The sequence below is a fragment of the Megalops cyprinoides genome, chromosome 18, assembly GCF_013368585.1.
Source record: "Megalops cyprinoides isolate fMegCyp1 chromosome 18, fMegCyp1.pri, whole genome shotgun sequence".
Taxonomy (NCBI): Eukaryota; Metazoa; Chordata; class Actinopteri; order Elopiformes; family Megalopidae; genus Megalops; species Megalops cyprinoides.
The window spans coordinates 4,890,212-4,915,308 of record NC_050600.1 but is presented as its reverse complement, the minus strand read 5'-3'; the positions used below and the strand labels follow the sequence as shown (position 1 = coordinate 4,915,308).

Sequence of the window (25,097 nt, the reverse complement as noted above, 5' to 3'; positions counted from 1 at the left end):
GGAACCCTGATGTCCAAAACTTTCCAGCTCACACACAGAGAGAACCCATACACATGTGTTCTCATGTTTTACACGCGCCAAGCACTTGCATGCACAGAACAGAGAAAATTTATACAGAAAGCACATGTATGTGCAGCATATACGTAGGTTGTTATAGAAAGAATTTACTCATGCCAACATATACACACACTGAAGAAACTTAAAAGTGCAAACAAGACTTTTTACAGAGAGGATTCATTTAACACAGAAAGAAGCAGATATTGCACATGAGCACACAGTGAACAGGCCTTAAAAATGCATACTGTAGAACACCATGGTGATGGACAGGTCACTGATATGATTTGGACACAAAAAAAGGACAGCACACTGAGCAGTCCATGTGTGTGTAATGTGTGTGCAATGTGTGTGTAATGTGTGTGCAATGTGTGTGCGGGGAGGCATATTCGGTCCCGGGACTCACATCGCGCGCCAATGGTGTTGTACATCCGAGGCCCGACTTTGACCAAAATCAGAATTATGAGCAGAACACACAGCAACCCCACCGCCACCTTATGGCCGTGTAGCTCTCTGCTGTCGGAGCGAGCTGAAGGGCGGACAGAGAGAGGGACGTGACTGTGACGAACCGTGTCCGTTACAGCGGCAACGTCTCGCACAGAAACACTGCAACATCAGAAGCATAACACCGCGTTTCTACTACAACATTCAGTTCTGTTCAAACAGAAGTGCCCACATGTGGCATTCAGCTCTTGAAGATGACACAGGAAGGATATGTATTGGGGGGGGGGATTTGTTAAAATGTCACGTTCCTTCTCCTTCTTCTGATGACTGACATAGTATTTATTTACTTTAATAATATTTTTATAAAATAATACTATATTATATAGTATTTGATGACCACAGCCCTGTATTGTGCCAGCTTTGTTTTAAACCTTAAAACCCCCATTTCCCTATGTACAGCTGGATTTTTTAAATGCAGCAATCAAGTGTAAGCACTTTACTGATGGGTACAACAGCAGTGAACCATGCAATGCACATGTGCACACACATACATATGCAGGTATTGATATATGCATGCACTCTGACATGCAGTCATACCCAGGAATGCACTCACACACAGATATACACAAGTGTGCACATGTGCACACACATGTACACACATTTATGCACAGGTATCCTCATGCATCCATAATTGCAAGCACACAGTCGGAGACTCACCTTTGCACTGAATCCGCAGGTGTGAGCAGGTACTGTTTTCCACGCTGCCGTTACTGTGGATGTGGTACGCTTGTCCAGCCCTCTGCACCTCCCTCGTTTTCAGGGCCCCACACCCGATCTGCGTGCACAGTTTTGTCAGCGTGCCGCTTGAGAAGCTGCTGTCTTTGCAGAGAGGCTGCTTGGAGTGGCCGAGTTCCAGGTAGACCACACCCCTGCAGGTACTGTGATCCTCTATCACACTCAGGACGCCCAGGAGAGGGAGTGCCGGGGGGGCAGGTGGGGGGGGTGGGGGGCACGTCGCTGGCGGGGGACATGGGGTGCAAGACGGGGACGTTGGGAGGGTGTGGTTTGGAAGGACGGGAGTGGACAGAACTTCCAGAGCGGAGACATCTGAAATGGAAGGGGGTGAGAGGGACAGTTATGGTGAATATGTGATATATTGATCATTGAAATATGTTACGTGACACGAAATGCATTATTATCCCTGTATTTACTGTCATTATCATTGTGATTATTATTTGTATTCATTTGCATTAGCACGCATCATGTTCGGGCTCATAAAATGGTGCTTGGCAAACTGCAAACAGATGGAAGGCAAGGTTTTTGGTTTAAATCTATTGATCACTGACGGCAGATGACATCTCCATCCATTTTTATATACTTACATACTTACATTTTTCCTAGGTATAAATGTTAAATGGACATATACTTGTTTAATGATTGCAAGTAACTGCTAATGTGATAATCTTACGGGCTGTTGTTGGAAGAATTACAATCCCTCTGAAAAACAAATGGGTTGCAATCAGTGGTGAAGTGAAGTCGAAACTTCATCAGCCCCCTACTTAAAATTAACAGTTCTTAGATTTTAGAAGGGGAAATTCCTAAAACACAATATTCCCATAATGCTGTCTACATATAGTTTGTACTGCTTTCACACATTCTCACGTATAGTGCAATTCAGTCCATTTGAATAGAATTATGAAATAAAATGAGATATCATGATATGAACCATACCCACCCATTACATTATGTGTCAGTAAAACAATAAACTTTCCCTCCATTTAGAATATATTAGTAAATAGAGGCAGGAAGTAGTTTGGTCACAGCAAGTCAGGGTTTTTCAACGGCCTTTTCATGGGGGATTAATTTTAAAAAGTGCAGGCGGGCTAACATTTTCCACTTCCTGTTTGTAAAACAATTTCCAAATCATTTGTCAAGTTATAAGTAATGCACATTCTGAAAATTATGCAGAGCTGTTATCACTGTCAGAAGAAAGTCATCGTTATCTTTTATTGGTTTATGATGTACAGGAAATGATCTGTCTAGACTGTGTATGTATCGGGTCAAAAACAATTAGTAAATGTTACTAGGACTAAGAGTTCATATTAATAGGTTCTTAAGTTCATACATGCACAGACACACAAACATGTATGTGTGTATAGGTTTTGTGTTTAAGTTTCTGATAATCTGCAGGCATTGGAACAACTGGTAATAGCTCAATGATATAATAATTACATTACGTTACATCATTTCGCAGACACTCCTACCCAGAGCGACTTACAAATAAGTGCATCACTATGCTAAGAGTAGACATTGTAAGGTATTACAAGAGGTCAATAAGATACAAAGTTAAGTGCTAGGCTAGTGTGGAGATTTTTTTTTTTTTTTTTTGAGCATAACAATACATGACAGACATAATACATAACAAACAGAACAATTGATAGGATGGAAAGACATGCATAGGGGGGAAGGTAGGCTACAGATACAGCTTGATAATATATCCAATATTATAATAATACTCCATTATAATGAACAATTGAATAGTTTTGACTGCCTTTTAGTCCCAGATTACAGTTACAGAACAAAAAGCAAATTTAATATTGGTTGTACGGCCCTTTCCGGTATCATGTTTAGCCTAATTGTGAGCAGTTTTATGTTACCCTAGCCAAACACTGACAATAACAGTTACACTGACACATTGGATGCTGAATGATTAAAGTAAATTATTCACTTACCAGTACTGAATAGTAGCAGGGCAAGGGTCATTATAACAAGTTTCACCATTTTTATGCCTAAAATATTTCAGAAAAATAAAAAAAATAAAGATAAAAATATTTCAGAAGACAAGATATTGATAAATATATTTTCTCGTCATGCTTAATAATGAATTTGATTGAATCAACAGCTATACAAATCATTGGGAGTGTTGCTGTTGTTAGCAAATGATGGTTGAGATTCTGTAACTACACTTCTGCATCACCATATTACCAAATTGCAATGCAATGATGCATTGTAGTCAGCTCATTTTACTTTTCAAAGAGGCATCGATGCAGGCCTAAAGTTGTTTGTCTGTTCTAATTGTTTCTAATTCAAATTAGAAGGTGTCTGTCAAAGTCTCTGTAAATGATAATTGCGCTTGATATAGGGTGAACATATTGCCACTGCTGTTATGATTATGACAATAATTCTGTGATCTATGACTGTTTGCGACAGTGAACTTCACACTGAAAATTACATGCGTACATTCGTTTTTACATTTTGACTGCCAGATTTGACCTAAACATTAACACTCCTACTAACAAAAGCAATGAACAAATTAACAAAATGGAGAAGAAAAGAAGTAAATTATGCATGCATTCATAAATGCAGAAGTGCTAAAGATTCACACCACAGAAGCAAGTTTCGTCTAGCTGATTATCAGCCTGCTTAACATTTTGATCCGAGACTTGCCTTCTCTGCTGCAAAGCTACAAATCAAACCAGTAATAATAATATGCTAAATTCTTTCCATTGTGAAATTAGTACAATTATCATAAATACTTACACCTGATGACTGGCGGTACCAGTGCAAATGGTAAAGAACAGTTGTACAACTTAATACCAAGAAAAAGTTTAATTTCCTTACCATCAGTGTGCATCGTAGAGTGAGAGAGAGGGAGAAAGAGCATGTGAAACGACGGGAAAGCTCTAGCTGAAGGAAGTGCGCAGAGGTGTAAAACTCTGTCTCTGTGTCTCTCTCTCTCTCTTTGTCTCTCTCTAGAGCTCTCATTTGCTTTCTCTGAGCACAATAGAACTTCCTCCTATCAAAATCAGCCAGTAGAATTTAAAAAGCGCGGTGAGAGAGGGTGCCAAAACTTAGGTGAAGGAGGGCAAAAGAGAAAAAAAAAAATACAATGTGAGGGGTGGAAATCACTCGGAAGAGAGAAAAAAATTTTTAAGTCGACCTCCTTATCTCTTATTTTCCCCCACCCCAGTACCATACTGAATCAGACATTGTGTCTGTGCTATGCCCTGTGTCTGTCATCATCAGTGCATTGTGGTGTTCCATTAGTGTCAGTGTTCTGTTCTGTCGCATGTCACACCAGAGTACCCCCCCCCCCCCACACACACACACACACACACACACGCACACACACACACACACACCGTCTCTCTGTTTTGCATGACTGTACACTCACTCACTCACTCTTTCACTCCGTCTATACCTCTCTCTCTCCCCTCCACCTACCGCTCTTGCTCTCTCTTTCATTTTCTTTCATCTGTCGCTGGTGGCTTATCGTCCCGTAGATTTACCGAAAAGCACGCCAACTCATTTCCCTCAGAGCTTTAGTTTCTGCTGTCCACAATCTCTCTCTCTCTCCCTCTCTCTCTCTCCCTCTCCCTCTCTCTCTCTCTCTCTCTCTCTCCCCCCCTTGTTTGCTAATCTTTGTTTAATTGAGAAGATGAATTTGTTACATCTACATTACATCTTATTACCTAAATTAATAACTAATTAAGTAATTAACTATTAACTGAATAATATTTTTTTTCTCTTTGCCAGCTGTTTATACACACAGCACACAAATTTCTTTAACATATTTTTGTCAGGTCTTTCTTTCATATATTCCTGAATTCTGATAAGTAGTAGCAGTACGCTGTATATTTCCAAACATTTTTCAGTGTTGAATATGTTGCCAACAGTTAATGAAGAATTGCAACAGGAGATACTGTGCTTTAGATCAACACAATCACAGGAGTTTGTGTGTTCACCATTAGTATGTTTAATTAAGCTTGTTTTTTCATTGTAGATGGACAGTAGAAGTGACCACCATGTACTTTGTGTTATTGAATGCCCTTTTTGTGTCTATTTATTACATAAATATAGAAAAATGTGCAAGTACATTCGTTAAATGTATAAAATTATTGTATGTCTTATCTATTGATGTCATATTTAGCATTTCTACATGTGAAATTCAAACGGATTGTTCTGTGCTTTCATCGCTGATATAATCAAATCAAAAATGATTTGATTATATTGAATAATGGGCATTTAATGGAACAGTTACATGAATCTTCCATAAACTCAACAAGACGAGAGAAGGAGGGAGGATATACAGAGCTTTGACAATGATGATTCTGTTAATGTGTGACAATGCTAACTACTCCATTCATCCTGGGGTAGCTTGCAACTGTTGCTTTGTGAAGAAGGAAAAATGAATGATGGGAGAGAGAACAGGGAAGTCGGATAAGATAATCAACAGAAAATGGAAGACCTTTCGTGTTTTATTTGCTGAAAAGGTTCATCTGTATCCGATTCCTCCAGAGGAAATCGGTGTCACTGTGCGTTTGACCTCATAGACCTCACAGAATTTTCTGCAGGTTTTTTGTCAGCACACCATGCCCTTACAAAATTATATTTATAGTATAGTATTATCATGTATTACAGCCAACATTACCAACAGCAGCTGATAATAAACCGTATAAAAAAACTGAAGATTTATACCATCCACAGATTTTGCATTCTTCCACTGCATCTGATAGCTACACCTCATTAGTCTTCTTTCTGTGGTCCTGTTTCTGAATTTTCGTTTGGTTCCTCTCACCCTGTTGTGATGAAACAATATTTTAACTACATACTGATATATACTAGATATTACTTTTAACTCTATAAACTTCTAAGTCAGAAATGGGCTACATTTCTGCAGGTCAATGATACTATAGGGTATGTAATTCACTTTATTTATGTACTCATAGGCGCCATTTACGCTGGGGACGCTGGGGACATGTCCCCACCACTTTTTGTCATGGCCCATTTCGTTCCCACCACTTTTTGAAAGCCTTTAGTTAGTCAGCACGTCATTCTCCCCAGCACTTTTCAAAACAAACTGACGCCCATGTATGTACTTATTTTCTGTCTATTTTGTCTGGTTCAGTTTCATATTTTCATGATTCTCTGAACAAAGTTTGAAGTCAGACAAACTTTTATACAGTTTATTCTCTTGCAGTTAAGGAACTATACAAATTTAGATTAATTTATTAATCTCTGCCACTGTCAGAGATTTTTCATCCTGTGTTCTGAGTGTGCGTTGTTGGCACAGCGTTGCTCCATCTCATATCAGAACACTCCATGCGCATTGTCGCAAAGGTTTGTTTTCCTTAAAGTAGTTAGGTTTTTCCATCATACACTGCACACGCAAACCTGTGATCGGATGACGCGGTGAAACGTGGCCTGCTGCGCTGCTCGATGGTTGCAGCGCCCTTGTCTGTTTCACTCTCGACCACCTCCTCGATTTCGTGCCGCTCGCCACATCAGAGCGCCGCGGGGCGCGCACCGGAGCCGCGACATTCAGCACGAAAGCTGAAGCTGCGCGGGAGTCGTGCGAGCGTACAGCGCCGTGCCGGGGGAGCGCGCAGAGGGGAAACGGCTTTTCAACTGTAAGCGAACAGAAGTCAGAAGAATGCAGTCACTCTCTGGAAACGAAATAAGGTAGGTGAGAACGGGGCTGTTGAAAAGCAAGGATGCAAATGAAACGATTTAAAAACAATGACTGGTTCCAGTGAGTGGAAATGAGGACGCGGAGTAGTACGTGCGTAAACAAATGTCATTCATTGTTATTTTGTTGTTGTTATGCGTTACATAGAGGGGTGCAAATGGAGAACACTTGACAACTTTGACGTTTAGTAAACCCTAAGATGTCTATTAGATTGGATGTAACCCTGTCAGTGAAATGTTTGCCCATGGAAACAGGCCGTATTTGTGCATCTCGGATTTCTTTTCGTCACCTCGATAAATGCTTCTATCATTTGTGTGCGTCTTTTTTTATATTCATTTCGGTTTGATTCTCATAAGTTGTTTTTGACTGATATAAAATTAAATTTCTCTTAATTGCAGTATACAGTTTTTCCCCTCTGTTTTCACCGAACACCCCACAGAGTGTGATGGAATACAATCCAAAGTATTCATGATTGATTTTCAATTTTGATTTTATTTTCATATTTCCTTTATTCAAACCTGTTAGTCACGTCATGTTTTTTTAATCATTTTATCATTTTACAATCAAATAAACAGAAAAAAAAGTTCTGTCAATGCCTTGTGAAGAATTTTCTTGGAAAATTGAGTGCAGTAGTTTTGAAGATAGTCGTTCAATTTCAACCCATTATTTTACGGTACTTGCCAATTCAGATCTTACCAAGCAGGGCTGAGACACTGTGTTTTACAAGCAAATGTCTGACCGATCTGCCATACCGGAGATAACACTCAGACTCACACAGAAGTTGACAAACTTTGAAAAACGAATTGTACTGTGTACTACAGAGCCAAGACACGCTTCAGAAAAGGAGTGCAATATTTAATGCTCACACATATTTAATGTTCATCTTTTATTGTCAATCTATACTTACTACAAAAAGAGAAAATTGTTGTTTGAAAGTACACAAATTGCCATCAACACCATTGTAATGATTTTAATTGAGGTAGAGTCACAGACATGAGCCTGCATAAGCACAATGTGCTTTACATGATTAGTAAAATTATCATCTTCAACCAACCAACCAACTCCAGCCAGTGTTATTTCCCGTGAAACAAATACCTTTAAATGAAAAACAAATGAAATAATAATACTAAAAATTTAAAATATAAATGAATTATTAAGTCCTTTTTGCCAGTTGCTATCACTGGATCACTGTCTGTTCTTCATCAGTCTCCACACACCCCTGCATTGCCCAGCAAATCCTGATTGGCTCAGGTCTTGCAACTTTCTCTGTCCAATGGCCAGGATAAGTATAGCTAGTTAGCTAAATCACCAGAAATATAATGTATGTAACGTGCATACGTGGTGCTTGAATTGGGCCAGGAATCACTGTATAATATATTGACTGTAATATAACATTACCAAAATAGAAATAATGTTTGTTGTCCTACCCCCAGCTTCCACACCCCCATATTTGGCATGGATCTTTGCATAACAGCCTCCAAAAAAAAGAGAAAAAAATTCAGTATCTTCTAGTAGCGATCAAATGTGGCCTCCATAATTGCGTCCAGTAAATTCACTGTTCAGCTGTATAATTAGATAAAATTTGTGGGTTGCTTTGGATAACATCATCTCCTAAATGTCAATAATGTAATGTAGGTTTACTGTGGTTGCTCTTTTCAAAATTGCTGTAATATGATAAACTAGAGAGAGAGAGAGAGAGAGAGAGATATATAAACCGTGTTGTGCATTTGTCTCTCCCTACCAGAGGCACTGTGTTGTACTGTATCCGCAGTTTTCTCTTCTCTTGCTCAATCTCTGACCTCAGACACCCCACCATCACCCCCCCCCCAATCCCTCCCCTCGGCCCCCCTGCATTGGATTTCCTCCAGTCTCTTGTGTCACAACCACAGCGGACAACACAACAACATTCCCATACAGAGGAAACGGAACGGGAATGCCCTGTGAATGCAGACTCTCTGTCCCTCTCTGTGCCTCTGTGTCTCTGTCTGTCTCTGTCTCTTTCTCGCTCTCTCTCTCTCTCTCTCTCGCTCGCTCCGAAATCAAATAAAAGGGGCTTTATTGCCATCAGGAATGAACATGTTTTTTGTCCAAAACATCTGTCCTGACCCCCTCCCACGCTCTCTCCGCCTCCCCTCTCTCCACCCCTTCCTGAATTTTCTCTTTCTTTTCCTCTTCTCTCTCCTTTTTCAGCAGAGAAATTCTGCGAGAAAGGAAAGAAATGTAGGTGGCATCTTTTCCTCTTGCACTTCTGCCTCGGTCTTTGTGTTTTTGTGTAGACATGACAATACATGTTCTGCTTATTCATGTCTGTCAAAATTGACATCCTCCTATCTTTTTTATTGTACCTCAAAGGTGTGAATGACCGAATGTGTCAGTACGGTTTTTAATCATTATTCTGTCTTTACATGTATGTTTCTCTGTGACTTTCCCATTAATAATATTAACCCATCACCCTGTATTTCCATGTTTCTGCATGTGAATAGTTTTCAGTAGCAGTGAACTGGGAAAAAAAAGGATTTGTGTTCATATTGTGCAAGGATGGTTCCGTCCACAGAGAGGAATGATGGGCTGGTGGCCAGACAGAAACCACTCCATCGCTTCATCAAAGGAGAGCCCCAGTGTATAGGGGTGAGAACATTATATTATTATTATTATTATTATTATTATTATTATTATGTGGTGGTGGTTGTTGTGATTCTTGTTATCTTTATGAGCTGTAATAACTGATTGTTTTCATGTTTTCACATCTGATTCAATGACGTGACGATGCAGAACTACCTTTCAGTTAACAGTGTATTGTGGGTAATACTGCAGTGCATGATGGGTAACCGTGTTGTGTCTCTCCCAGATTGCAGTGCTGTTTTTTGGCTGTGGGGAGCTGCTCATTGGGTTGCAGCTTTTCAAAGATGACAGTGTCAATTCTGCAACACTGTATATCCCATTCTGGCTGGGAGCGCTGGTACTGCACCTAAGACTACTTTTTTGTGTCCTACTCAATGTTTTTTTTCTTTTCTTTTTCATACAGTAATAAATATTTGCAAAGTCAGCTGTTAACATGCTGTAGCTCTATGGCTAAATAAATGTTATGAAAACCAACAACGGTACGCTGTTGGTTTTGTCTATCGCTATACTCATACTTATGAAATACTAACTTTTACTAACACAACTATGTGTGTGAATTTGACAATATGCAGCTAGTTATTTCAAACCTTCTGCTCTCAGTTTCTCATTTCAGGAAGTCTTTCCATATATACAGAAAACCATCCCTCCAAAAAAATGGTATGTTTCTATTTTGTATGTTCAGTCTTACCAATCATAGCTTTAACTTAACTCATTTTTAACTTAATATCGAATAATTATATGTTGTTGTACCTTTGTGAATTAATACCTGCATCGCTTCATCCATCTCTCTCTCTCTCTCTCTCTCTCTCTCTCTCTGCAGGTGACAGTGTGTCTGTCGATGTACGTGGTCAGTCTTTTGGGAGTGTTCATCTCTCTGTGCTACAGAGTGCACTGTTTCATTCACATTGAGCTCTACCTGATCGATGTTGACGACTGGACCAGGTGGAGATATGTGAGTTCTCACGATGACCTGGTGACTGGAACTGACTTATTCTGCCCCGTTTCAATTCTGTCCTCCTCCTCCTCAGTTGTCCCTCAAAAATGGTAGAATGGGGGCTCCCAAGTGGCTCAGACAGTAAAAGCACTTTTCTCAGCGTAGATGTGGATGGTGACAGGGAGCCCGCAGTGGTGGAATAAATCCACTTTGTTCCACAGGGCATAATGGCGGTACATTGGCCAGGGCTCGCTCATCAGATGATCAGAACACCCTGCAACTCACTCAGGAGCCTGCGAGCTGCACAGATAACCTCAGGGGGATGCACCTATCCTCTGTTGAGTGTCTGCCACCTGGTGCACTGTGGCAATTGTAGTGTGAAAATAGAGAATATAGGGAAGTTGGTGTTGGTCTTCTGCTGAAACCTTTTCCTTTTCACATTATCATGACTGGTCATGTTCACTTCCTACAAAATGTGAAGCTAGACTGGTGTTAATGTACTGTTGTTATCCCCCCCAATCTCCCAGGGGCAGGTCATGAACACAGAGGCCGTGTTATTAGCTGCGTCCCTGTGCTGCTGATTTTCCTGTCCTGTCTGGCCAGAGCAGCTCTGAAATCCACAAAGCCCCAGGTACGATAACTGACAATCGCGCACCTACTCACCCTCTTGAGCAAATACACACTTGCAACACTCAAAGGGAAGGGGACACAATGAGGGATGCAACACCAACTTTATAAGTATGCCTCTCTGTGACTTTCCTGTTTCCTGCGAATTTCCTTGTTTCTGCGTGTACATAAGATTTCAGTAGCAGTGAACTGGGAAAAAAAGATTTGTGATCATACTGTGCAAGGATGGTCCTGTCCATCACCTTCCTTTCTCTTTTAGGTCATAATCCAAACGCACCCACCTCCCGGAGAGTGACGCTGTGGAAGCAAACAGTCAGTGTATAAGTCCTTCCTCATGTAAAGGATTCACCTCCCGTATGTAAACCATATCATACTACTGTCGCATACAGTTTAATGCTTTATTACTGTTGCTTAGCAATCATGCAGTCTTTGGCTCTGACACATTTTCAGCGGTGTGTCCGTGTTGTTCAAGTCTCTCATGTTAAGGTATAACTGAACAAGAACTGCAATGCAAATGTATACTAATGTAAACTGAGGAAAAATATGTTGAACCATAAGAAACTTTGTATTCTAAAAGATTTAGTTTTGTCTTGGTAAAGAATAAATGCGTCAGTGTATGCATATGTCTCTGTATCAGTCTCTGTGGCGCAATCGGTTAGCGCGTTCGGCTGTTAACCGAAAGGTTGGTGGTTCGAGCCCACCCAGGGACGCAGCTTTTGGGCAGCAGCGTAGCACAGTGGTAAGGAGCAGAGCTCATAACTGAATGGTTTCTGGGGTACTGCTGCTGTATCCTTGGGCAAGGTATTTAACCCACAACTGCCTCTGTAAATATCCAGATGTAAAAATGGATAAAATTGTCAAAAACTGTAAGTTGCTCTGGATAAGAGTGTCTGTTAAATGGTAATATTGTAATGTAATGTACTATGACCTCAGCACATACACACACTATTCTTCCCACATAAGACAAATCATGAAACAGACAATGATTCTGGCAGTCACCAATGACACACATATTCAACACTGCCATCTAGTCGTTGTTTAGGGTATGTGCAAACTCTTGTCATTTCAGTAGCCACAGTGTCAGTTTATGTGGTTTTGAGTTGGAGTGGGAGAGGTATTTAAAGTCTCCTCACCAAAAGAAAGCCGTTATCATTTCACCCTGATTATAGGTCGTATACAACCAGTCAAACCACAGCCCTGTGTGATAGCTGCAGACACGGGTCCAGGCCACAACAGCACAACAGAGACACGAGGTATTTCACTGAAAATGCAGAGCGTCTGAACTTAGCAGCGCAATGCTGTGGTAAAAAACTGAAAACTCTCACACAGCTGAAGAACAGCAATATTGCTCTTTTATTCCGGTAGCAGGGAGCAGTGCTGTTCCTGTACAGGCTGCTGCAGAGGGGGACCCGTGTGGGCGTGGCAGTGTAGCACAGGGCACTGCAAACAAGGCTGGCAGTGTGGTCCCACTGCCAGGCTGTACAACATCCTGCTCTGTGTGCACAGGTACACAGTGTGAGAAGGTGTATCCAGGATGCATGCGTGTGTGTGTGTGTGTGTGTGTGTGTGTGCGCATGTATGGTCTCGTAGACATAGCTGGCGTGTATGGTTGTGCGTTTGTGTGTATGTGATTTAGTACACATAGTTGGCAGTGTATGGGTGTGTGTTTGTGTGTGTGTGTGTGTGTGTGTGTGTGTGTGTGTGTGTGCGCATGTATGGTCTCGTAGACATAGCTGGCGTGTATGGTTGTGCGTTTGTGTGTATGTGATTTAGTGCACATAGTTGGCAGTGTATGGGTGTGTGTTTGTGTGTGTGTGTGTGTGTGTGTATGTGTGTGGTCTAGTAGACGTAGCTGGCGGTGTACAGGGACTGCATGGCAGCCTGGTCAGCTTGGCCCGAGGGCTGGTACTCTCCTTTGGATGCCAGACCGTTGATCTGAGGGAAACATGAAGCGACAGGGATTAATGCAAGACACCTGCGGGCACAGACCTACCTGCCAGCCTCATCTCTTACAAACCCGAATCACCTGAAACTCCTACATCATAGACTGCCAATTCATCAGGACACATTATCATTTTCAGTATTATCTGGGAAGGACATGTAGCATCGCATATAATATCACATATCACATTGCACCAACGGGTCCTCCCACTGAGTTTGCAAAAAACAATTTCTGGAACTGTAGAACTGATTTTCAAAATGCTTCCTTTCATTTTTGAGTTACAGACTGAGACAAATGTAATTACCTCTAATTACCAATTTCAGGCCTTTTTTTAAAATAAAATCTTGCTCAGCCCTGGATTGAATTTCACATTTCTGTCTGCCTAACTTCTTTATGTAAAGTTGTATAATTTGATTAGGTTCACCAATTCCGTCTCCATTCAAATGTTTGCGTTTTGCTTCACCAAACAAACACAGAGTGAAACTGAGGACTTGGCGAAGGGAAGGTCTAACCACAGAGGTATCTGTATTTCTGTTATCTACTTCCTGCAGTTCAAAGTTCAAGGTTCAAATGATATCCCCTACCACTAGCCTAGCCACCACTGGTACCCCATGTGTCAGCAGTATCTCTCAATGTCTAAGGGATTCCATTCCCAAGGAGGAATAAAGATTCTAGAGTCTTGACCAAGTTGGTCCCCTCATCACCGGTCACCTCTATCTTCACCATTACGATTAACCAGCCTGATCAGGTTAGGCTGACAAACTCCACAGCTGAACAAATTAAGACAGGCAAGTAAAATACTCACATTATCAGCTCAACTCCAAGAAAATGCAACAACAGCCTCTCAGAAAGAGCAGCTCAATATAGCCGATTACCTTTAGACGACTTCCATTCATGACAGCAATCATAAAATAAAAAAAATCCCACACACCCCTGCCAAGTTCTGGGGCATTTCCTTACACTAAGCCAGAGCGCTCACCTTGGCGCGGGTGACGAAGGCCTCCTGCCCAGCCTGCTTGTTTCCTGGCTTCCCCTGCCAGGCGGCGAGGGCTGAAGCCTGCAGGGCGCGGCCGTAGGAGAAGGTGAGCTTCCAGGGCCGGTGCAGGGGCGTCTGGTTGATGGCGTTGAGGTTGAGGGAGGCCTCCTCCTCGCTCTGACCTCCCGACAGGAAGCAGATTCCTGGGAGGGGCAAGGGGGCAGAACCACCACACGGTCATCCAATCACTGACCTCTATAGCATATGAACAACACCGCCCTTCATTACATTACATTTACATTTACTCATGGCAGACGCTTTTATCCAAAGTGACTTACAAGTAAGGCAGAGTATAACACAACCGAAAGCCATACAGAGTCACAATATTAGAAGTGCTGCATGACCAAGTTTCAGTTGTTGGCCAGACAAGGTACAAGCTACAATCTTCCTCCAAGATTTGTCCAAATATCCCGTAAGCTCACTCTCAGAAACCAATCACAGTCCCACCTTCAAATTGCTATGACAACCCTGGCTCCACATTCCCCACCTTGCCCCCCCCCCCCTCACCAGGAACGGAGGCAGGCACAGTGCGCCTCAGGGCAGTGACCGTCGCCATGGCAACCTCCTGGGGGGTGTACTTCTTGGGGCAGGAGTGTCCGGCGGTGACCATGTTGGGCTTCAGCAGGGTGCCCTCCAGGTAGACGTGATGATCGGACAGGGCCTTGTACACAGCTGCCAGGACCTGTCAAAGAGAGGGGGGTTATATCTGCACAGCTTTCAGGACCTGTCAAGGAGAGGGAAGGATTAGATCTACACAGCTGACAGGACTTCATTACCTTTTCTGTGACATACTGGCAGCGCTGCAGGTCATGGTCTCCGTCAGGCAGAATCTCTGGCTCCACGATGGGGACCAGGCCATTCTGAGGTTCAGAGGGGAGAGTCAGTTATCCACACGGGACATCAGGTGTTACAGGTGAACATTACGAAACACACCCTCCCTCACGTAGCCATGGGTGCGTGAACACCCCTTCAGTCAGGGCAGGTGCACTTTTACAACAATTAAAAACAGTGAAAATAAAAAAACAGGGTGGGGGGAGTGTGGATGGAGGGAAGGAGGGGAGGAGGAGAATGCATGCCACCTGTTGGCAGATGCTGGCGTATCTGGCGAGCACATTGGCGTTCTCGGCGATGGCGAGGGCGGACGGGCAGCCGTTGGAGATCTTCAGCACACACCTCCACTTGGCAAAGTCGCAACCGTCCTTCTTATACTGAGCACAGCGCTCAGACAGGCCGTCCAGCCCTGGCAAGACAGACAGTCTGATAAACAACACCTGTAATGCAATCTGCCTGTTACAACATCTGTAACACAATCTTCCTGTTACATCATCTGTAATGCAATCTGCCTGTTACAACATCTGTAACACAATCTTCCTGTTACATCATCTGTACTGCAATCTGCATGTTACAACATCTGTAACACAATCTTCCTGTTACATCATCTGTAATGCAATCTGCATGTTACAACATCTGTAACACAATCTTTCTGTTACATCATCTGTAATGCAATCTGCATGTTACAACATCTGAAACACAATCTTCCTGTTACACCATCTGTAACACAATCTTGTTGTTACGCCATCCATAATGTAATCTCTCTTACACCATCAGTAATGCAGTGTTTCTGTTACACCATAACTAATACAGTCTTTCTTTTATAACTTCTGTTGACTAAATAGCACTGATGTTGACATCTCTTTGCTCATAGCACCTATGGTTTTGTTTGCACAATTAATACTAGTTTATTAATTAGTCTGGTTTGTTCTGTAGCCACTAGCTCAGGGACTGTCGGTGAAACAAAGATTCATAAAAGCAAATTGCTGACTGGCCCACTGTTAATCATCAACTGCCTGGGTTCAAAAGAGTACTAATTCTTTCTCGTCAAAACAGCATTACTAACAATCTTTGACCGTATTTGCTGGAATGCTAAGAAGTTCAGACTGTTTGATATTTACCGATTCCTTTCAAAGACATCAATGCACATTTAAGTTATCATTTTTTTCTCTAATTTTATGATGTTTGCACTGCATCTTTGTGCCTTCATAAACCAGAAAAATAGTTAATACAATAACTACCGCAGCACACAGAAAGCACATTAATGTACAGGACAGCAGGGTGGAGTGATAAGGACATTGGACTCTGAACTTAACTACCATTCATGGAACTTTTTGTACCCTGGAGTCTCTTTAAACAAACAAACTGCTTCACCTGAATTGCTCCAGGAAGAAAGACGGCCTACAGGATGTGCAGGCTCTCCTGCACTTTGACAAAGGCATCTCGGCAAACGACTGAATCTCGCCAGACCAGCAGTTGCAGCATATGAAAGCTAGGGGGCGTTTACCCTGCGTCGTGGTCTCTCCGTCTGTCCCATTCAGCCCTGCCGTTCCTTTGTCCACCTGGAAAAGAGGGACCACCCAGTTGAGAACGATGTGAGCTAAGCCAACCAACACCATTACACTGAGAGCCGGACCACTGTACAGTGTTTTGGGGGGGGTTGTGCATCAATGTATGTTTCCAGTGTAGTGGTACAGGTGTGCTATACCAATGCTACAGTTGGTGTATTATGGTAGCAGTGACGTGGGATGGGTAATGACATCGGGAGACACCAACTGTCGGGCAACCCCCAGGTAATCCGCTCACCTTGATGCCCACCACGATGCCCTTCTCCTTGATGAGCTGGGGAAATGTCACGCCCGTGTCTGACTTCTGGTACAGCGTCTCGTGGAAGAAGATGACCCCGCCGATGCTGTTGGCGATGGAGGGGTCGACGGAGAAGAGCAGGTCGCGGAAACAGCGGCGGTTCTCCTCGGTGTTCTCCACGTTGATCTTCTGCAGCCTCTTCCCCATGGTGCCTGAGAGGGGAGGATTCCTCCGTCAGCACAGTCACACAGGGACGATGGTGTACACATTTGTCTCCTTCTCAAATCTCCTCCTCATTATGCTACATTATTGTCACTTAACAGACGCTCTTATCCAGATCGACTAAACATCAGACTAGGTTACTATTTTTTACTTTATCCACTTAAAAACCCCTCCCTTAAAAACCCCACTGCAGCCCTCACCGACAGACTCGTCGGCTGCCAGAATGCCCTTCCCAGGAGCCACAATGCGCTGGGCGATGGTGGCCAGCTCCTTCTTCTGCTCCGTCGAGAGGGATGGGAACTGGTGCGTCATTCTGCGGAAGGAAAGGAAGAGTTACCACAGCACTGTGCAGGGCGTCAACAGCGCACGGAGATGGAGGTGCAGCAGAGCACAGCGTATATCAGTATATCGGACTACCTGAGCATCACCATACGCTATGCGCAGCTACCAGTACGCATAGTCGGCTTGTTAGTCTGGTAATAAGTAGGAGGTAAAGTGATGCAGATGGCATTCCTCCTCACTGTTCATTCTCCGCTGACATCTCCACCTGTCAGCCCCCTTCCTGTCACCCTGTTACCCTCCCCTCTGGTTGTGTGTGTCACTGGCCTCATATTCACAGGTGAACTTTAGTCAACAGGCTTGTTGTGTCACCCCTCTCAGAAAGTTCACAGTTCACGGGACAGTTCAGACAGCGTGTCTGAGCAGCACAAAAACTCCAAGAGACCAAAAAACAGGGGAACGGCTTATGACCCAGCGTGAGCCGACCATTTAATGAGTAACACAAAGTGAGGCAAAGGCCGCGCAAATCTCCCGGAGAGCCTGCTCTTGCACAATTCCCCCCGGCATCCGACGACACCGTCCATCGATGCAGACATTGGATCACAACGCCTGCTCATTTCATCTGGCCACTCACTAAAATGACCAGGATGATAAATAGGTCAGAATTCCACCGAATTCCATCCGCTCTAGAATGGTATCACGAAACGGGAACGCTGCAGTAAAGTTGTGTGCACGTTTCTTGACTTGTGATTGGATCTCATAACGGTTTTTTTGGCTTGCGCAAAACGTTACCTATGTTGCCAAAAACTATTACACATGGCCAAAATTGTATGGTCACCCACCCACACTGCCATGGTAACAGCGGTTTATGACAAACAATGGGTCCATGTCGCCAAAGTTGCTTCCTTAACCAACACCAAATGCATCCAAATTCCGCATACTTTCGTCAAGGTCTTGACACAATTATCTCATGCTACACAAGCTTCCCAATGAATGCACTGGTGTCGGTGTTACACCCCGAAAGTTTCATATTCTGTTCATATACAGTACCTACCTGTCATACACAGCCGTGCTCATACACAGAGCTGTCTACCCCTCTAGCTACCTATGTACGTGCAACTTCGCTGAATACCAGACAACATATAATCATGTCAGTAAAATGTTAAGCTCAAATTTCCATACAGGAAGGTGAAACATATTATCAAATATTTATAGCAATGAACACTAACACTGCTTAAGATAAAACGAGTTTATTATGCTTACTCTAAAGACAGTACAGAGTAGCTCCTGGCAGCTGCAGATAGTAAGTTATACGTTAGTCCCCACCCTCTTGCTACAAGGTACTTGCAAATTTGCTAAATGCAAGACAACATATACCTAATCAACACTTCATTAAAATTTTAAGATCAAGTTTTCCATGTGGGAACGCGAAGCATATCATCAAATATTTGTAGAGATTACTACTGAGACAAATCGCGAAAACATTAAGCTTATCGTCCTTACTTTGAAGACAGTACAGAGTAACTCCTGGTAGCTGCAAAAGAATACGTTAGCCTCTTCAGCTAGCGCCTCGATTCACCTGAAGCGAGAACGGGCGGTGGTAACAACCCCCTATTTATCAAAGCGGCGCTTCCCCCCGGATGACGTTTCTGATGTGGCAGCGCGGGCGTGCGATGGGTCCTTTAATGAGATTGGTCAAGGGAGCAAGGAGTGGCAGTTTTTTTCCCTTTACTGGGTGGGTTTTTTAAGTTGCATCATTTTTTAAATAGTGGTCGACTAGAAAACAGCTTTGGCAAAACGTTTAGCAGTTGTCTTTTTTTTTTTTTTTTGCTGTGAATACTTGCTTGAATTGAACGTGCTGTCGTATGCAAAGTATTGTTTCTCCGCCAAAGCAGTTCTACATGTGCGGATGAGCAGGTCAAAATATGAGAGGAATTCTAAAAACAAATTCACCAGGCAGGCTTTTGTGCATGCTTATTTTTTGTCCCGTGCCTGTGTAGTGATGTAACGACTGAACTTGTGTGTGCGTGTGTGCATGCGTGCGCTTGCGTATGGTGTGTTTGCCTGTTTGTCTGGGCTGCAGTTCGTGCCTCCGTAAACTACCCTGTTGTAAAGTTCAGTCGGATCCTGAATGTACAGTGCATGATGAGTGTACTATGGGGTCGTAACACAGGACTGCAGTTACGTAACTGACACGTGATCGATTTCAATTCTTGTTATACCACCTTCACTGTACTGTCAGCACTGTGTTAGGTCTACATTTACAGTGTGTTGTAGCAAATTGTGTCAGAAGGTAAGTGTGTAATGGTGTGTATACCATATCACATGCAACTATGTGCATATCACATTCATTCATTGAGTAAATTAATCAATTATATATATATATGTCACCATCTGCAGTCATCTGTTGCTTTAAGCATGGCTCACACACAGCATGTGCACTGTGTGTACTAATAGTTGCCTTATTCAACCCATTCACAAGGGCATTTATTTCTAAAACATATATGTATAGACTGTTATTGGTCAAAGGGTAAAGTTCAAGTAAGGCTATAAAATGTGACTTCACTCTGATTGCATATCTGTACCCTTGTTAAATCTGTTAAACTTTATTGTCCAGAACACAAGAAAATATGCTGTATACAACTACTACTTCTAGGCTACATTGCTGTCATGCCCCCTTTCCCCCCCTCATATCTTGAACTACCTTGACCTATTCAAATACAAATGTATGGTATACAGTATAAGGAATATACAGTTCAAATGAGTTCTTGATCTAATATTCTTTTCAGTTTTATTATTCCTTCAGAATTATTCATGTTATTAACTGCACACAATCAGATGGTAGTGTAGTTTATATGTACAACCAGTCATTGTATACGCAATTAATGAGTCCAAATCATGTGCAAAGCTCTCTTTGTCCTATTCCTTTTGTTTCTGTCCCTCTGTACACAGTAGCACATGTGGACAAAGAACTAAGGCAGTACTGACACGTACTTACTTAACACTTCAGTGTATTAATACTTCTGTGAAGCAGAAAGAGTTAAAAGTACACTGCACAACAGTTTCACAAAATCTTGCACAACTCGAACTCTGGACTGCTGTACCATGATTTTATAAACAGCCCAGACCACAGTTCAACTCACAGAAAACGTGCAAACCGACAAACTCCTCACTTATGGCTAATCTTCCTAACTAGAAGTGAAATAAACACCCCTTCCACGATGCCCACCTATGAATATATGCTTGCGCAGGGGAAAATGAATAAATAGATTGACTATTATCAAATGACACACAATGAAAAGTGATGCTTGCAACAAAACTTGGTAAATGACAATCGTATTAACAGCAGTAGGAATGCCCCTAGAGATATTATACATGCGGAAACAACCGTTCCTTTCTCATCAGATACATACCACTTCGACCAGTGCAACTAAAGTCTTCCTGCCGCACGGTGGCGCTAAATATATTAGATCGCGCTGTATACTGGAGTAAGCGTCTCTTCAGTTCTGCGACTGAAATACATCCGTTTCCGGAAAGTGAGTTTTGAAGGCTGCCGACGGAAAACTCCAGCGAGTGTATCAATAATAAACAATATTTACGCTTTCGGTAAGAAATGATCTGGCTAGTGAAACGGAATCTGTCCCGTTTCGAGTCACCAATCACAAGGCAATCAAACAACACACTTGCTAGCGGGAATCGGGTTTTGTTTTCTCCCGGCATTTCCCGGTGTGTTATCCGTTTTTCGTATCTGCAGGTTCAGCTAAGTAACGTTAGCTAGTTAGCAAGCTGGTTATTGGTCACAACCGGACAGCTAGATAGCTCCCTCGCCGACTCATTGGGTTTTAAGCAAATGATGTTTTGGGACGGATAGTCATTTAGCTAGCTACATATTTTGTTGATTAAAACGGAACAGAGTAAAGGGGGGATGTTACAACTCGCGAGCTCTTGGTAGACTGCGAGCTGTTGATAGCCTGCTTGCTAACTCGCTAACTATGATACTTGAATGAATTGCTTCGAATGAAAGTCGGTAGGTATGTTATTTTTGTTATTTAGTGGTTCTGTGTGCTTGCCAAATAGGTAGTATATTATTGGCTGCTATTACAAAGCTAGCGAATTACCTCTCTAACATTGGGGAAAAATGTTTCCTGACCTCTGGGACACTCAAACAACCTGCAACCTGTCTGAAGTTCCTAAGTGGTGCTCTCCAGCACATACTAAAAACACCTGATTCGTCTGCTTCCTAAGAGCGCCTGTCGTCGGCAGTTTTCATCATCATCATCTTCCACCTCATCAGGGTGTTTCGTCTCTTGTGATCACACTGTGCTGTTCTGCCCTCTCCTTCAGGGCCTGCCCAGTCTCTGAGCTTAGAGGATGTCCGGACAGAAGCGCCCAGGTGACCCCTGTAGCTCCTCCTCCGGGGCACCCCCAGAGAAACGGAGGGAGCGAGAGGCGGAGGACGGGGGCGAGGGGGCAGGAGCCGGAACTGGGGGGGGCAGCACCGCCGTGGAGACGGTCATCAAGCTGGGAGGGGTGTCCAATTTGGTGAGTCTGACTGTGTGTCAGCAGGTCCTCTCTGCCTCTGCCTGCGTATGTTTGTTTCTCTTCTTGCATTTTTGGTGCGACACCTTCGTTTAAATGTAATACGCTCTGTCTCTCAGGAGGAACAGGATGTGAAGGCTCTTCTGATGAAGAACAGGAAACTGGGAGAGTCCCTGGACCAGAGACAGGTATAGAATAAACACATTTACACACTCTGTTTCCTTTCTGTTCTCCACTCACAAGTCACTACGTACAGACAACATTGCAACATTGCTTCATGAGTCCCGACAGCCCTACTAGAGCTTCGTATGTACGATGTGTATCGTAGGTACGATGTATCGCTGTGTTAGTATGCATTAATGCTGATACAACTCATGTGGATTATTGATTTGTAGGTAATTGAGGATGAGCTGAGGGAGAGAGCTGAAAAACTGGAGACGCGGCAGGCCACCGATGATGCCAGTCTTCTGATTCTGAACCGATACTGGAACCAGGTAACGAATACTAAACCTTAGGGCTGAGATTGTGTTCTGTCCAGATCATCCGCGTTGCACAGAAAACAGTAACTCTTTAACTCTGTCTTCTCCTCAGTTTGATGAGAATGTACGTCTGATTGGCCGACGGTATGACCAATCAGGAGCGGAGCCTGCAGACCCCTTGTTCGGGGAGGGGCGGGGCCTGAAGCCAGAGGCTCCGGAGCCTGATGGAGACTCAAACCAAGAGAGAGTTAAAGACCGAGGTGAGGAGGGGGAGAGGGAAGAAACGGGAGGGACAGAGAGCAGAGAAAAATGGTCAGAAAGCGGGGGGAAGAGAAGGCTAAGGTGATTATGGGGATGTATGTGTATCTCTACATGCAGTCTACAGTATAATGTGTGTGTTCTTGGATGTGTTCTTAGTGTAGAAGAATGAGCTGGTGAGAGAAATGGCAGGGTGTATATGTATCTGTGAATACGTGTGCAGACGTTGGTTTGGTCGTTAAACGGTGAAGTAAAATGCTCTGCAGGTCACCAGGGAGAGACAGCCTCATCTTTCCTCGCCACGCTTGCGAGCAGCAGCAGCGAGGAAATGGAGGCGGAGCTGCAGGAAAGGGTGGAGGCAAGCCGACAGCTGACCAATCGCGTGGTGGACATCTACCTTAGCCTGAAAGAAGTGGTTACCTCGCTGGAGAAGGAGCTGGATTCCGGGGCAGGTGAGGGCAGCAGTGTGGATTGGCTGGAGAGTAATAAGGTGCTGGGTGCTTGCGAGTGTATTGGAGCATTGCGCTTGACTTATACAATTCAAGCAGGGTTGTGCAAAAGGGAAAAAAAGAACACTAAAAACTTGTGCATGTCTTTGTCAGTTAACTGGATAAGCCAAGAGACTCTTAAATAGCTGGGACTGATTCTGAGAGACCAGAGAAGCATGACAGAAACCTTTCAAACTGTAGTGAATTTCTTTCATTTTCATGTTGAGGACATAGTTGAACTTCATCTAAACATTCCTGTAAACAAGTTATTATATGGTCATGGTTTTTGATGGTTTTTTACTTGAATATTTTGAAGTGATTTTTATTGGTTTGTGTGTCCATTTCATGTTGTCATTACAGAGAACAGTGTGTGGCAGGTGGCATCTAAGCTGAACACCCTCCTGTCCAATGAAAATGAACGATTAACTCAGCTGACCGACCAGCTTCAGCAGAGGCATAGTCACATGACCAGTGAGGTAATTATGCTGAGAACATGGCGATGCCCTTTGCGTTTTAACCATAGATTAGTTATCTTTCCCACCCAGGGGCAGTAGTGTAGCATAGTGGTAAGGAGTCACTTGGCCAAGGTACCTCAACTGTAAATATCCAGCAGTATAAATGAATAAAAATTGTAAGTCGGTCTGGATAAGATCATCCGCCAAATGACAATAATGACAGTAATGTAGTGCATGGGACAGCACTTGTGTGAGCTCTGTGTCCTTTAGCCCTCGGCAGTTTGGGCAGCAGGGTTCTGACGGGCGGTGGATCTGGTCTCTCCTGTAGTCTCGCTCTCTGAGTCGGGCCGTGGCACGGGCAGACAGCCGGGTGAGCGAGTTGCAGGCTCTGATCGAGGAGCTGCAGTGGGACATGGAGAAGATCCGCCGCAGGGAGAACAGGCTCAACACCCACCTGGGAGACGTGCTGGAGAGGGTGAGCCTGAAGCGTGTGTGTGTGTGTTTGTGTGTGTGTGTGTGTGCGTGCGCGCGCGCGTGTGTATGTGTGTGCGTGCGCGCGCGCGTGTGTGTGTGCGCGCGTGCGAGTGTGTGTGCGTGCATGTGTGTGTGTGTGCGTGTGTGTATGTGTCTGTCGGTGTGTTTGTGTGCGTGTGTGTGTGTACGCATGCGAGTGTGTATGTGTGTGAGTGAGTGTGCATGTGTGAGTGCATATGTTTTAGGTGTGGTTATGGATGGATGGGCCCGTGCATGTCAGTGTGTCTGAGAATGTCTGAGAGGAGTGAGAACTGAGTGAGAGAGAATGTTCCTGGTTCCTGTGAGTGTTGGTATGGCTGCAGGGTGGTTTGTTATCCAGAGTGCTGTCTGTAATGGACCCAGACTTTGTGGCGCTGACTCTTCCTCGTGTCTTCAGGTGAACAGTAAAGGATACAAGGTGTGTGGGGAAGCCAGCAGCGTGTGCGGCAGCATCACCATCAACAAGAGGAAGGTACGGGAGCTTTCAGCGCTTGCGCTTACCTCTGTGGTCAGAGCAGAGACGGGTAAAATGATGCTGTGGCTTCGTCTTCTCCCCCTGTAACCATGTCTAACCTCCCTCCGCTCCCTTCAGTTTGAGGAGATGAACAGCGAGCTGGAGGAGAACAGAGAGCTGGCGGAAAATAGACTCAGTGAATTGCAGAAGCTGCAGCAGGACCTGCAGGCTGTGAACCAAGAGAACAGCAACATGAGGGTGAGAACTCCCCGCATCCACTCTTTCTCTCTCTCTCACTCTCTTTCTCTCTGTCATTCATTCAATAGTGCAGTGTCCTGAACTACAGCTCCCAGTGTGATTTCAGTGCGGCTCTTTGCTTGGGGATGTTGTGTAGGCTCTGAGCACATAGCAGTGTTATAAATGGTGATTTGAGTTACTTTTTTTTCCCCCATGAGAAGATGATCTTTTTATGCTTGAAAGGCCCTTACACTATCACGTGGGATCTCTCTTGTACAGTGTCTGTAATAAAATGCTAATTGTGCTTGTTAATTGTGTTGTGTCGCACAGTGTTGGAACACTCACATTTGTGCTCTCTCTGTGTGTAGTGTTAGTGCTCTCAAGTCTCTGTGTCTTTGTTGTTGTATG

General features: G+C 43.6%; 3 protein-coding genes, 1 long non-coding RNA gene and 1 other non-coding gene across 5 annotated transcripts in view; 3 read left to right on the top strand and 2 right to left on the bottom strand.

The window, feature by feature from the left end:
• Positions 1-1,507: 1,507 nt before the first annotated feature.
• LOC118792998 lies at positions 1,508-4,186 on the bottom strand. The gene is made up of 3 exons (XR_005005645.1): positions 4,120-4,186; positions 3,231-3,287; positions 1,508-1,605 (listed from the first exon to the last, which is right to left on the bottom strand). It is a non-coding gene; the product is annotated as an uncharacterized LOC118792998 (long non-coding RNA).
• A 4,974-nt stretch (positions 4,187-9,160) lies between these two features.
• On the top strand, positions 9,161-11,104 carry LOC118793563 (membrane-spanning 4-domains subfamily A member 15-like). The gene is made up of 6 exons (XM_036551788.1): positions 9,161-9,187; positions 9,451-9,595; positions 9,816-9,926; positions 10,190-10,246; positions 10,410-10,541; positions 11,051-11,104. Exons 2-6 carry the CDS (start codon positions 9,506-9,508, stop codon positions 11,102-11,104), a joined length of 444 nt encoding a protein of 147 aa, XP_036407681.1. The 5' UTR covers positions 9,161-9,187; positions 9,451-9,505.
• A 682-nt stretch (positions 11,105-11,786) lies between these two features.
• trnan-guu lies at positions 11,787-11,860 on the top strand. The gene has a single exon. It is a non-coding gene; the product is annotated as a tRNA-Asn (tRNA).
• A 624-nt stretch (positions 11,861-12,484) lies between these two features.
• LOC118792974 (fructose-bisphosphate aldolase B) lies at positions 12,485-18,866 on the bottom strand. Its single transcript, XM_036550888.1, has 9 exons — positions 18,770-18,866; positions 17,188-17,300; positions 16,766-16,977; positions 16,467-16,521; positions 15,208-15,368; positions 14,905-14,988; positions 14,636-14,810; positions 14,072-14,271; positions 12,485-13,085 (listed from the first exon to the last, which is right to left on the bottom strand). Exons 2-9 carry the CDS (start codon positions 17,297-17,299, stop codon positions 12,990-12,992), a joined length of 1,095 nt encoding a protein of 364 aa, XP_036406781.1. The 5' UTR covers position 17,300; positions 18,770-18,866; the 3' UTR covers positions 12,485-12,989.
• Positions 18,867-20,797: 1,931 nt separating this feature from the next.
• rnf20 (ring finger protein 20, E3 ubiquitin protein ligase) overlaps positions 20,798-25,097 on the top strand; it is an 11,192-nt gene continuing 6,892 nt past the window's right edge. Inside the window, exons 1-10 of the mRNA XM_036550857.1 lie at positions 20,798-20,872; positions 21,611-21,808; positions 21,925-21,993; positions 22,201-22,299; positions 22,397-22,544; positions 22,809-22,994; positions 23,391-23,506; positions 23,814-23,960; positions 24,396-24,470; positions 24,591-24,710. Of these exons, the coding sequence (XP_036406750.1) occupies positions 21,638-21,808; positions 21,925-21,993; positions 22,201-22,299; positions 22,397-22,544; positions 22,809-22,994; positions 23,391-23,506; positions 23,814-23,960; positions 24,396-24,470; positions 24,591-24,710 (1,131 nt within the window). The 5' untranslated portion in view covers positions 20,798-20,872; positions 21,611-21,637. The remainder of the gene's footprint in view (positions 20,873-21,610; positions 21,809-21,924; positions 21,994-22,200; positions 22,300-22,396; positions 22,545-22,808; positions 22,995-23,390; positions 23,507-23,813; positions 23,961-24,395; positions 24,471-24,590; positions 24,711-25,097) is intronic.

Bases quoted from the DNA above. Each gene is read 5' to 3' on its own strand.
- LOC118793563 (XM_036551788.1), top strand. From the start codon at position 9,506: ATGGTTCCGTCCACAGAGAGGAATGATGGGCTGGTGGCCAGACAGAAA. The intron at 9,927-10,189 runs GTACTGCACCTA...TTCTGCTCTCAG, and splicing joins CATTCTGGCTGGGAGCGCTG to TTTCTCATTTCAGGAAGTCT. The intron at 10,542-11,050 runs GTGAGTTCTCAC...CCAATCTCCCAG, and splicing joins ACTGGACCAGGTGGAGATAT to GGGCAGGTCATGAACACAGA.
- LOC118792974 (XM_036550888.1), bottom strand. From the start codon at position 17,299: ATGACGCACCAGTTCCCATCCCTCTCGACGGAGCAGAAGAAGGAGCTG. The intron at 16,522-16,765 runs GTGAGCGGATTA...CCTCTTTTCCAG, and splicing joins GCATCGTGGTGGGCATCAAG to GTGGACAAAGGAACGGCAGG. The intron at 13,086-14,071 runs GTGAGCGCTCTG...TGTTTCCCTCAG, and splicing joins CCTTCGTCACCCGCGCCAAG to ATCAACGGTCTGGCATCCAA.